General features: G+C 33.8%; 1 protein-coding gene across 4 annotated transcripts in view; it reads left to right on the forward strand.

Moving 5' to 3' along the window:
• Positions 1-244: 244 nt before the first annotated feature.
• Positions 245-14,209, forward strand: part of Nudt9 (nudix hydrolase 9) — a 29,919-nt gene continuing 15,954 nt past the window's right edge. For 2 of the 4 annotated variants that reach the window (XM_076864528.2, XM_076864529.2), the window contains exons 1-4: positions 245-657; positions 8,351-8,590; positions 12,040-12,135; positions 14,060-14,146. In XM_076864528.2, the coding sequence (XP_076720643.1) occupies positions 551-657; positions 8,351-8,590; positions 12,040-12,135; positions 14,060-14,146 (530 nt within the window). In that variant the 5' untranslated portion in view covers positions 245-550. Of the gene's footprint in view, positions 658-7,690; positions 7,711-8,350; positions 8,591-12,039; positions 12,136-14,059; positions 14,147-14,209 lie in introns of those variants that run through there. The other 2 variants (XM_076864530.2, XM_076864531.2) reach the window with 2 other exon arrangements.

A 14,209-nucleotide genomic window follows, 5' to 3' on the forward strand; every position in this document is an offset into this window, starting at 1 on the left:
TGACTATGAGCGCGTGGTTCTGCATTTCCTTCCTTAGAAAAAAGGGCAGTAAACTTTTCGCAAATCCCTTTCCTTCTTTCCCCTTTTGTCCCCTTCCAGTTCTTCCTTTCTCTCAAGCCACCTTTCCTCTGGCCGTCAGGGTACTTCTGTCCGCCTCGTCGAGCGCCTGCGCCTGCGCAGATCGGGCCGTCGGCGAAGACAGGCGCTGCCAAGTCTGCACGGCCTTTGCTTTGCGACATGGCCGTAAAGCGCCGCCACGCACTTGGGACGTCACGGGTCCCGGTGGCTGTTCTCGGCAGCTGACCCTGGTGTAGTCGGCGGTACTTGCTAGTGGGGATTTCTGTATAGCACTGGGGAAAGCTGCGGTTGGTTATTTGGGGAGAACTTCTAGTCTGTGTGTATTTTTAGATAGATGCAGCTGAAGAACCCGCGGGCTGCCGGGTCCTAGTGCCCGCTAGATACCCGGAGCCGGGATCGGGCAGTGGGGCCGGCGGAGGCTGAGGCCCAAGCTAGGGAATCTAGCTTCCTCGAAGCCGCCCGCCGGGCGCTGATGGCCGGACGCTCCCTGCGAAAGGCTTTAGCCACGGTGTCTCTCTCAGTAGCCTTGGCCTCCGTGACTGTCAGGTCCTCAGGCTGCCGCAATATTCCGGCGTACAGGTATTCACTCCTCCTGGTGCTGACCCCTATCCTGAGACCTTGGTTTGGGGGTGGGAATCAGCTTCCTTTCTGGCGTATTCTGTAGGCTTTACTTATGACCCCGATTTACGCATCCCCGATTTACTTATGACCCCGATTTACGCAAAAACAAAACAAAACAAAAATCTTCAAAATGTATTAGTTTTTTTTTTTTGGGAAAATTAGTTCTGGGATCTTTATTAACCCCTGATTTTGAAATTTGCCGTCCTTTATAAGTCACCAACATTGTGGTCATCAGAGAGTCAAGCACTTGTTTGGGTTCTGTTTCCCCGTGTCATTTTCTTTTCTGGGTAATATTTAAAACATCATGGACATTGGCTGTGTTTTACTAATATAAGTAGTCGTTGTTTTCTCTATATGGGAAGACTGATTGACTTTTGGCTGTTTGTATCTGGCTCCTAGTCTGGAAGTTCAGTGGAGAGTGTGTGAGCTGGTACCAGGTGTACAGACCTGAACCCTTTAACCCTAGAATTTACAGTAGTATAGTTTCCTCAACTTTATTTTCTAGTGTGACTTGTAAAATTATTAAACCTGTTTTTCTCTTGTTTTCTAACACCAGTATTAATGGTAGGGGTCCCAGCTACCTCCCCTGTTTTTTAAACTTTTGACTTTATCCTGGGAATAAATAACTATTGCCAACTTTTGGTTTTCATTTGAATAACTTCCATGGTTATTGTCTCACTGCCCACTTAACAAAGTTTGGGCTTATTGACTTCAAATTTGAAATCTCTTGGCTTCTCTTGTGGGGGTGGTATCTCTCCCTTTTGTATATACTCCTAAATGTAATCTGTTCTACTCTGGCTTTTAGGCCATTATGGTTTCTGGCCATTTGCCGTCTTCCTGAAATTGGTTAAAATCTCTTTACTAGTGGTGTCCCACTTATTCTGATAGTATGGATTTTATTTCCTTGTATATATCTTTTATCTTCTTACAGTGGAAGTTGAGGAAGGAAGGAACACATGACAGTGGTATCTGGAAGTCACTAATTCTATTTTTGTTAGTTGCCCCTGAAACAATGTAAAGTTGCTTGAAAATTATTCTTCATTTTTATAAGGTGGGAACTCTAGAACCAGAGACTGCATACCAGCTTAGAAGAAAAACCCAGAAGTTAAGTCAACAAATATGTGTGGAATACCTGGTTTCTAATGTTGCAAAGCATCCTGGAGAAGACAAAAGAAATGTATTATTGAGAATTTTACCATTCTTGGTCTGGTAGGGTGGCCCATACCTGTAGTCCCAGCAGCTCTGGAGGCTGAGACAGGAGGATCCCGAGTTCATATCCCACCTCAGCAACTTAGTGAGGCACTAAGCAACAGTGAGATCCTGTCTGTGAATAAAATACAAAAAGGGTCTGGGCTCAGTGATAGTGTGCCCCTAAGTTCAATCCCTGGTATCTCTCCCCCCAGAATTTACCATTCTTTAATAATTGGGGAAAATCCAGAAAGTGACAGTTTTTTTTTTTTTTAATATCTATTTTTTTTTTAGTTTTTGGCGTAGACAACATCTTTGTATGTGGTGCTGAGGATTGAACCTGGGCCGCATGCATGCCAGGCGAGCGTGCTACCGCTTGAGCCACATCCCCAGCCCAGAAAGTGATAGTTTTGCAGTTAGTTTTTTTGAGTTCACCAGTTTCAAATGTCTGTTTTCTACAAAAAGCAATAGTATTTGGATTGTTATGTTTCCAGGTTTCCCAGCAGGATCTACCACAACATACCTTGGTTGAGAACATTGTATATTTTGTTTCTGTGGTGGGGGGGAAAATATATATATCTGAGCCAAAGATTGAAATAGAGATAGTTTTGCATAGTGTTTAGAGCCTGAAACTCTGAGCCAATTTGCCAGGATTTGGTTCTGATTCTGTTATCAGTTGTATGACTTTGGTAAACTTGCTTAGCCTCTCTGGGCCTTAATGTTCTTTTTAATTTTATTTTATTTTTTGTAGATGAGCCTTAATGATCTTATTTCTAAAAGAAGAATAATACCTAAACTCAGAGTTGAGGATCAAATGAGTTAATAATATTACAATATTTGGAACAATGTTTTTCACACACAGCATGCACTTACTATATATATATGTAGTTATAACTATTATGATTATTGCAATTTTTTTTTTTTTGGTTTAAAGCACATGTCACTATTACATTTCTTTTCTTTCTTTCTTTTTTTTTTTTTAAGTATTGGGGGATTGAACCCAGGGATACTTAACCAGTGAGCCCCATCCCCAGCCTTTTTTGTATTTCACTTAGAGACAGGGTCTCACTGAGTTGCTTAAAGCCTCCGTAAGTGGCTGAGGCTGTCTTTGAACTCATCATCCTACTGCCTCAGCCTCCCAAGCCACTGGGATTATAGGTGTGTGCCACTGTAATAATGCCTGGCAATATTGCATTTCCTTAAATTTGCCAGTTTTGGTAACCAGTTTTTGCTTTGTAAGATACAAAGGTATTTAATTGCCTTTGGTAGGCCAAATAAATTTCTTGCATCTATTGAGTAATGCAGTTAAAAGAGGTCTAAGCTGTATATGTATATATGATAAGTATACTTGTTCTGATATCTTTTAGTATGTCACATTACACAGAAGATATAAATGGCGTTAGTGCTTCTTTGTAGGGTAAGAGGAATTTTTGATGTTGTTCTTGCAAAAGTAAAATTATTTAGAAAAGTAAACAATCAGGTGTATTACGTTTTCTCTCGTTTAAGTCCGTAGCAGATTTTTGGAATTCCATATGCTTAACCTTGCTAAATGAGGGAACAGAGAACCCAAAAGTACTTAGAGAACATTTTCGTACACGTTGGGGGTAGAGTTTAACAAGATTCTTGTTTTTTGTGGACATTTTTTCTTGCCCTGCTATCAAATCATGAAACATAATTGTCATTTATAATAGAATTTATTTAGAGACTAGGGCTTCATATATTATATTATGCTTTTTAAACAACATACCTGAAATCTAATTTTGATAAATCTGTGTTTCATATTTATACATTTTTATTGAGTATGAATTTAGAATCAGTGGGAAAGATCTTTTAAGAATAGTCATCATTTAGATTTCCAAAGTTGTGGCAGCTGAAGCAAGTAAGTTATCATAACATGAAAATAGTGAATGAACTTTTAATAAAGTTAGTCACAAGCTCCCACTTTTTGCTAGTGTTCATTGTCTCTGGGGATATTAATTTCTTTACTAGTTAGGCTTTCCCAGAATTTTGGGTGTTTGACAGTACTTCATGGATGCAAAGGGAATGCAAGATGAAATGATGCTTGTTTCAAAGTCTTTAAATAGGATGAAAGACATCTTGAATTGCACAAGAGCTATAGACACAAGAATAGGAAAGATTTAAACCAGTAAAAAAATCAAGGAAGAGAAGACAGTGTGGCAGTTTTGTAGAAAACTAAACATAACTGTTATTGTATGACTCAGCTATCACAATTTTTGTTATTTATCCAAATTAATGAGGTTGTGTTCACACAAAAACCTGCACACAGATATCAGCTTTATTCAAAAGTACCAAGACTTAGATGCAACCAAGATGTCTTTTGGTAGGTGAATGAGTAAATAAACTGTGGTACATCCAGATAATGGAATAATAAGTGCTAAAAAGTGAGTTATTTAAGCCATGGAAAGATGTGGAGGAATCTTATATGTCTATTACTGAGGGAAAGAAGCCAATCTGAAAAGGTTATCTGATTCAAACTATATGACAATTCTTGAAGGCAAAACTATGAAAACAGTAACAAGATCAGGAGTTGTGGGGGCAGGATGAATGAATTGGGGGAGCACAGATGATTACTTTTAAATAGCTTATTTTTTAGAGCAAAATTGAATAGAAGTTATGTAAATTTGCCATGTATCCCCAACCCTTATGCATGCATAGTTCCCCCTTATAGTGTATCTCACAGAGTAGTATGTTTGCTCTGTTAATGTGTCATTGTCACCTAGAGTCCCATAGTTTACATTAGAGTCTCTGTTTTATTTATGGATTTGGATAAACAATATAATCACATGTTTTTATATTGTTCATTGCATATACAGTACACTTTGAAGAGGGGTCTGGAGGCGGTGTGATAGGCAGTCCTTGAAGGTCCGGTTAAGAATTTTAATCTTAATTTTTAATAAGTTCCTATACAATTTAAATACATAATTTGACCTTAATGCATAAATTTCATCATTCATACTTCCATTTCTTTAATATGTTTGGATAGTCCATTCTTGCTTGCTTTCTTTTCTTATCCCTTCTTTTTAACCTCTTGCTCTTTTTCTTCCTTTCTCTCCCCTTCTTTTTCACACTGTCTTCCCATTTTGTATCTCTTCCATCTTTCCCTTTTTCTCCTCTCAACCTTTCCCTCATATTCTCCTTTCCTTCTGTCTCTACCTCACAGTGGCACTGTATTTTCTAATCCATATTAAGAAACTGAAGATATGCTCTTTCTGTAGTTTCTACCACATACAGGTAATAAATAGTAAAAACATTTGTGGAAAGCAGAATATGCCCCCCCCACCCCAAAGATGTCCACCTCCTAATATATGGAGCCTCTAAATATGTTGCTTGGGAAAAGAGACTATAGATTTTTTTAAGTTTAAAGACTTTGAGCTGGGAAATTATCCCGGGTTATCCAGGTGCATCTGATCTAATCAAGTCCTCAAAAATGGAGACATTCTGGACTGTGTTCAGAGAAAGGTATGACTGCTGAAAAATGGTCATAGATTCATTATCTTTGAAGGTAAAGAAAGGGGGCCATTGTCATAGAACCATGGTGCCCTCTAGAAAAGGTGTTATAGTAGCAATAGAAAACTGATTTATGTACATACTCTTACTTAAAGTCATTATTTTATAAAATTATGATCTTATTATATACACTTTTCTACATCTTGTTTTTCTTTCTTTTTTTAACCAATATCTTATGAAAATATAGCCAAGTCATTTGATGATGTTATTTTTTTAAGCATTTTTTTTAGTTGTAAATGGACACAAGGCCTTTATTTTGTTTATTTACTTTTATGTGGTGCTGAGGATTGAACCCAGTGCCTCACACATGCTCTACCGCTGAGCCACAACCCTAGCCCCTGATGATGTTATCTTTAACAATAAATAAATTTCTCCTTGCCAGTACTTGCTGTGTTCTTTTATCATAATGACCACCATAATGGGTATGAGGTGACATCTCCTTGTGGTTTTGTGTTGCATTTTTTTAATGATTAGTGACGTTGACATTGACTTTCTTTGCATGTATTTGTTGACCAGTTATATATCTTTGGAAAAATGTCTGTTTGGGCTCTTTGCTGATTTTGTAATTGGATTATTTTCTTGTTGAGTTATAGAAGTTCTTTACATGTTCTGGGTCTACCCAACACCCTATCAGAGATATGATTTACACTTCCATTTTTATGAGTTCCCTTTTCACTGTGTTGTGTTCTTTTTTGGGCCTATATTTTAAATTTTGATGTCCAGTTTACTTAGTTTTTTTTCTTTTGCTGCCCATGTTTTTGTTGTCACATATAAGAAATCATTTCAGATCCAGTATTGTGATGCAATCCTATATGTGTTTTTCTAAGAGTTTTGTCATTTTTGGTTTTATGATTAGATCTTTTTTTTGGCTATTGCTAGGAGTCAAACCTAGGGCTTAAACATTTTTGACAGGTGCTCTGCCACTGAGCTATATCCCCAGCCCTGATCTAGTTTTAGTTAATGTTTGTATATGGCATAAAGAAAAGGTTCTTTTTGCATATGAATAACCATTTTTCCCAGTATAATTTGTTGAGAAGATTATTCTTTCCTGGTTATATGGTCTTAGCACACTGTTGAAACATTTGATCCAAGTTAAGGAACTATATAGGTGTCCATGAACAGATGAGTGAATAAAGAAAATGTGATATACATATTATATACATAATAGAGTTTTATTCAGCCATAAAGAAGAATGAGACTGTCATTTATGGGAAAATGGATAGAACTTGAGAGTATTTTGTTAAGTGAAAATAAACTCAACTCAGAAAGTCAAGGGTCATGTGTTTTCTTCTACATGTGGAAGCTAGAGCGAATAAAGGAACAACAAAGGGGATGGGGAATCTAATGAAATGAGAAGGGAGGCCCACAGAGGAGAGGAAGGGAACTGGGGTTGGAGGCTAGAAATGAAAGAGAAAGTACTGGGGAAAACTTTACCAAATATATCACAATAATTATGTATAATTATAATTCATCAATAAAGAATAATTAAAAATAAGAAACATTTGGCCATATATATGAAGGTTTATTCCTGGGCTTGCTATTCTGTTCCATTTATCTATAATGTCTCTCTTTATGCCAGTACCACACTCTTGCGATTATTATGGTTTTGTAGTGAATTTTGAAATCAGGAAGAATGAGACATTGAGTTTTATTTTTCTTTTGAAGATTGTTTTGACTGTTTGGGTCCTCTTGAGATTTTATATGAATTTTAGGATGGAGTTTTTCTATTTCTGGAAAAAATGGAAACAGGGATTGCAGTAAATCTATAGATTACCTTGGGTAGTTTTAACGTCTTTACAATATTAAGTCCTCCAGTCAGTGAACATGGAATGTCTTTTCATTTATTAATATCTTATTTAATGTCTCTCAGCAACCTTATGCAGTATTCAGTGTACAGGAGTTTTGCCTCTTTGAAGTTGATCACTAAATAATAATTTTTTTGTCCTATTTTAAGTGGAATTATTTCCTTAATTTTCTTTTTGTATTGTTTATTGTTAGTGCTTTGAATGTAACTATTTTGTTGAATTCATTTATTTGTTCCAACAATTTTATTCTTGGAGTCTTTTGCATTTTCTAAATAAAAGATCATGTGATTTGCAAGTAGATCATTTTTCTTCCTTCTTTCCAATTTGAATGTATTTTATTTCGGAGCTGTCATCAGTTTACCATGTTCTCAGATCCCTTTCTCCACTTTAGATGTTCTAATTTAGGGTCATTGGGAATTTTAATTTTTATTGTAAGAATATTAAGAATCTATAAGTTTTTAGGCAAGAGGAGACTTGCGTATGCTCTGAGGTTAGTATGAAAGTTTAGTTATTAGTTTTTTTTCTGTGCTCTCCAATTATTTTATATCCTTTAATTTTATTAAATTTTGCTCTAAAGTTATATATTTACACACATACATGCATTTGCATACATATACACACATATATATCAGTCACTAACTTCAAATAATATTACATTAATTGCTTCGTTACTTCATTCCATTGTGTAAGAACTTTACAACAGTAAATTTTCATCTTCCTATTTTTCCTTTGTGCTATTTTATCATGTTTTATACATACATGTTAGACTATAGATGGTTTTTTAAAAATATATTCCTTTGAATAGACTTAAACAGTTTTACTTCATATTTATGGTTGAGTTATAACAAATTTCCCTTCTCTAACAAGTAACACAAAAGTAAACTTGTCCTTTTTTCTCAATTAAAATCAGTGAACAACCTCCAATTAATAAAATTTAATATTAAAACATTTTTCATATTTGAAAACCTTTCACAGATGGGCTGTTACATAAGTATATATCAAATTTAATTTTCTGGTTTTTAAAAGCTTTTGAAATTGAAAACTATCGTTTTTGGCCTTTGGATTATGTTTTTAAATTAACATATTTTTGGTGTTTCTGTAAAATGTTTCTCCTTTTTTTTCCTTCCCAGAAACTCACTTTTATCCTCTTGGTTTCATCTTAACTCCAACATCATGTCTGGTTCTAATGGTGTCAAAGACAATTCCCACAATAAGGCTCGGACATCTCCTTACCCAGGTTCAAAAGTTGAAAGAAGCCAGGTTCCTAATGAGAAAGTAGGCTGGCTTGTTGAGTGGCAGGACTATAACCCTGTGGAATATACTGCAGTTTCTGTTTTGGCTGGCCCCAGGTGGGCAGATCCTCAAATCAGGTGAGTAAAGAACCTGTAATTAGCTGGGTATAGACTTTTGGAAAAGGTAGTGAATATATTTGTAAAATTATTTTTTGACACTTGAAAAATAATTTTTATCTGTGTTTGACTCTTATACAACTCAGTTTCGATATTTGCTTGAATTTTTGCCAAGCTAAGCAGTTCACCTTTGTTAATTTTTGAGGGGATTTTATGAGTACACTTTCTAATAGGTAAATCCATTTTGATTTGAAATAACTGCCATTAGTTATAAAATAACAACTGGTGATATCTATTTTCATGTGTTTTTTTTTGGTTATCAATAGTTCATCTTTCAAAACTAGACTTGTATTTGAAGCAGTGAAAATATTTTTCAGATATTTTTTCAGATAGTTAAGAATAGGATGATAATAAATTAGACCCCTGGGAAAAAATTGAAAAGGGATAGATAAAGAGTGGGTGGGGCTGGGGATGAGAGAGGGAGAGGGAAAGAGAGGAAATATTAATTGAGGCTTGACTCAAAAAAATGTTCTCTTGACTAAATTCATAGAAATGCGGCATTGGTTCACATTTTATGTTTATATTTCTTATTTTTTTCCAGCTTCATCAAGGTATAATAGACAAAAGTGTATATTTAAAGTGTAAAACTTGTGTTTTGATACACATATACATTGTGAAATGAGTACCACAATAAAGCCAACTAACATATCTGTCACTTCACATGTTTACCTCTTCATTTTTTGTGGTGCCAATACATGAGATCTACACTCAGCAATTTTTGAGGATACATTATTATATATTATTAGCTATGGTCACTGAACTGTAAGTTAGGTCTGTAGAATTTATTCATTCATTCTATGTAACTGAAACCTTGTATCCTTTGATCAACATCTATCCATTAAACCTGTTGTTTCTTTTAATAATAAATGTAATGGTAGAGATTTTTCTTTTCCAAAATTAGTTTTTTTTTTTTATGGTCCTGGGTATTTAACCCAGGGGCTTCCTTGTACATGCTATTTCCCCAGCCATTTTCTTTTTTTTTTTTTAATTTTAATTTTGAAATAGGGTCTGACTAAGTTGCCTGGGTTGGCTTCGAACTTGCGATTCGATTCTCCTACCTCAGTCTCCCACATTGCTGGTATTAGAGTCATGTGCCATCATGCCTGAGTAGTTATTAACTAGATTTACTTTTATTATTATTATTTTTTAGTGTTGGGGATTGCTAAGCATGCACTCTTCAACTGAGTTATATCCCCAGGCTAACTTTATTTTTAAACATATACATTAAAACTATTCATATTAATGAGGTACTATGTGATATTTTGATGAATGTATATATTTTGTAATGTTTAAATGAGGTTAAACATATCTGTCTCCTCAAATATTTGCCCTTTATGGTAAAAATGTTCAAAATCCATTCTTCTAGCTTTTATGTACAGTACATACTGCTCTCTATAGTCATCCTCCTTTGCAACAACACACCAGAACTTCCTACCATAAAAAAATGATAAATGTTTAAGGAGATAGAAATGCTAATTACTCGAATTCAGTCATCACAATTCTATATATGGAACAGATTATCACACTACCCATAAATATGTATGATGTTTATATGTTAAATAAAAAAAAACAAAAAATGGAAGCACAAAAAGTTTATCCTTTGCCTATGGTTGCAGAGATACTAGATGGTATAGTTTGTACTTAGATTCAGTCTGATTCCAGAATTGATTCTCTTAACCATTTTGTTACATTGTCTTATTACTTTTAGAACATTTTATTTAAAAAGTTTGATTCATTAAGTTTATTATAAATGATAGTCCTCTCACAATAATTATTGTAAACTACCCAGTGCTAAATAAAGACATTTGCTAATTGAATAGGTCTAGTAATAATTTATTACATTGTTAAACGTCACCATGGATTTATTCCTGTGATTTGATTTTGACTCATGGTTTTCTTATTGTACTCACAGGTAATGTTTGTAACTTTATGATAGTCTTAGGATATTAGTCATGATGACATCTGTGGAGAAATTATTAGCTTTAAATGAGTTCCATTTCCCCCATTTTAGAGGTTGTACATATTTATACATCTGTTACATACAGACATTAAACACAATTAAAGATTAATAATATTGGCAGGGTGCTATATAATGTAAATAGATGAAGATGGAATACATTTTTTTGTTCTTTCAATTTATTTTTTGAGTTAACTTTGTATCACTATCTGAGTCAAGCCTTATTACTAATATTAATGTTTCATTTATAACTAGATTTACATTTTTAAAAAATGATTTAATTTCTAGAATCTCAAAACATTATAATTTTGGTTTTATAATTTCATGGTTTTTATCATTTAATTTTTTAATATTTGTGTGTGGCATATTGGTTAAAAATCTTGAGAGAATGTCTGGATCATTCAAATTGGATATTATTCCCCAAACAGATCACAAGTATTTCTTTATTCATTTATTGAAATTGTTATAGCAAGAAAAAGTAAAACATATGTCAGAACTGTCCAGGAACTAACCAGTGCCACACAACTCTTTATCCACTATTGGTATAGTTACATCAATGATGTCCTAATGGTGAGGAAAGTAGTTCAGTTATATAGTTTAAGTGGTTAAAATGTTTTTGTTGAGGGGTGCTATAAATGCAGTTAAGTCCACATTTTCTTGTAAGTGTGCAGGTGAAGCTCAGCAAAATTGTATTTGTATAGCTCTGTAACTACAACCAAGACCAAGATCTAGAATATTTCTAGCATTTATATGTGTTTTTAATAATCACAATCCACATATGTGTTTTTAATCTGTGCGGTAAATTTATTGTTTTAAGAGTGTACTTTGATAATACTAATCAGTATACATTTGAAGAAATTAACATTTTAAACAATTGAAACATCAAGATTATCAGGTCTAGTAGTGCACACTTGAACTCCCAGCTAATTGGAAAGCTGAAGCTTGAGGATTGCAAGTTTGATGCCAGCCTCAGCAGCTTAGTGCATCCTTGTCTCAATAAAATATAAAAGGGCTAGGGGTGTAGCTGAATGGTAGAGACTGCCTTGTTTCAATCCCCAGTAGAGAAAAACAAACAAACAAAAGAATATAAAAAGGAATCTTACTTTTGGAACTACAAAATACTAATCGTATAATGTTCTACAAACAATTTTTTGTTGCTGAAGGTAGTGTAGACTTTTTTTTAATAGTATGGGGAGGACCTTCAGTTCTTTTGCCAGTAGTTCTTCTAAGATGATTTATAAATATAGTAATAATACACATCCTTGTAATTTTTTTTTCTTCTTAAGTAACTATTCTGAAGAAATTAGATGGATATGTAAATAAAAACTAACCTTTAAAAATTTATTCATTCAAGGAAGTCACTTATGAATAATAGATAATAATAGACTTATTATTAAGTTATTGGTAGTATTGAATGATTATGTCTTGATTTGTATTGGTATTCTCATTACAGTGAAAGTAACTTTTCTCCCAAGTTTAATGAAAAGGATGGGCATGTTGAGAGAAAGAGTCAGAATGGCCTGTATGAGATTGAAAATGGAAGACCTCGGTAGGTATTGGGAATGGAGCATCTTACAATAATGGTCTTCAAAATGTAGAAAAGATAACTGAAATTTATTATATGATTGTATGTGCCAAACATTGTGCAAAAATTTTATATATACAATCTAATTAAATCTTCAAAACTATGGTTATATGTTTTTAGTTTCTATTTACAGATATGGAAAGAGTATAAGTAGCTAAGTCAGAATTTAAATGCATTTTTTCATAATTTTATCTTGAAGGTAGAAATAATTAATTGAATAAATTTACAGAAAGGATTGAAAATTGTAGTTTTAGTTTTTATTGATGCCTTAAAGTAAGAATTTATCCAAAGTAAGACTATAACTAACTCAATAATTTTATCAGCAATGTTTTGGTGTACTTTGAAAAATGATTTTTCTACACAACTCAAAAATTATCCATTTTCCTTAAGAAGACACAGAAATGAGGAGTAAATGTGAAAATTAGCATACCCTGTGTAAAATGATAAGAATCACAATTATGGTTATAACCTTATAAAAATGTTACAATCTTTATTTTAGTTTCTTTAGAACAAGGAGGTGGTAGTGTTTCTTTCACTGCAACCTGGCCCTTCAGTGTTGCTAAATTCTTCCCTTTATCAAAACTTATTTACTTTCCAATGATCATTGAGTCTTCTTAAGTTAACTCTTGAATTTAATTTATTCCTTAGGTTCTTTTCTGAGTAAAATATATAAAAGTATATATATATATATATACACACACACACACACACATACACACACACACACACAGTGAAAATGATAGGCAGCAAAGCCAAGATAGGTTATTATTTTAGTTAGGATTCAAACAGAAGCCAATTTCTATTTCCCTATATGTTGGGTTCATTTTTGTTTCTTTGAAAACAATTTTCTCTGTTTCTCAGGCTATATGATAATTTCTGTATGTCTGCTTCACAGTTTCTAGTTTACAAGTTATAAACTTTGTTCTTATATAAAGTAATATTCTCTTTACATTGGCTTTGGTCATTTGTGTTCAAGAGTGTGTTTTTACATAGAATAGAAAATGTATGTTGACCACCTTGTTCTTTTTCCTGCTATTACTGATTAGATCATTTTATTGGTATATAATGAAAGTTGAACATTTAAAGAATGTCGACTAAAGTTACTCAGGCATGAGTGTTGATATATTTATCTGACAGACTTTTAACACTGGGTTATGTTATTATGTTATAAAGCAAATGGAAATCTAATAGATTTCTAGTACACTAAAATCTAATTTTATAAAGATGATATCAATATCTTACTTTGTGTTATATTTATTTATGTGTGTGCAAATGTACCACACACACATGAATATATATACGTGTATACAAAACATCTATGTGTGTGTATGTATACATATATGTATATGTTTATGTTTATATATGTGTATGTTTACATACCAAAATCTCAGTGATACACTGATATAGCAATGTCTTGAACCCACTTAGGAAAATGACCCTAAAAATGTAATATAAAATAATGGGAAGGGTTGTGGGAGACTGGAATAGGAAAAGAGAATGATGAGAAAGTAAAGAGAAGTTGGCTATCCTGAAAGATAAACTGTTGTAGAGATAGATATTTGGGTACAGAGCAGTTTAAGGGTCCAGTTAGGTTCAGTTTGGATTTCGGTGCACACATGAAAACTGAAACAAATTTGTATATTGTAGAAACACTTTGGAAATCAGATCATACAGATCAAATCTAAAGCTTAAGACATGTGCAACAGAAAATTTAAGTAACAGTATTATGTGATATGATTTCAGTGGTAGATATGTGACAATATTTCTAGATTTATGAGGAAATACATTTCTCTTCTAGTGCACTTTGTGTGTGTGGGGGGGGTTATAGCAAGTTGGGTTAAAAAAGATGAACTCATTTAATTGATTTTATGTTTTTATTTTCCCCCAGAAATCCTGCAGGGCGAACAGGATTGGTTGGCCGGGGGCTTTTGGGGCGATGGGGCCCAAACCATGCTGCAGATCCTATTATAACCAGGTGAGAACCAAATGAAATATTTTAGTAAAGAGCTAAGTGATTAGAAAAATGTAGACTGTAGCT

Source organism: Callospermophilus lateralis, chromosome 8 (genome assembly GCF_048772815.1).
Source record: "Callospermophilus lateralis isolate mCalLat2 chromosome 8, mCalLat2.hap1, whole genome shotgun sequence".
Taxonomy (NCBI): Eukaryota; Metazoa; Chordata; class Mammalia; order Rodentia; family Sciuridae; genus Callospermophilus; species Callospermophilus lateralis.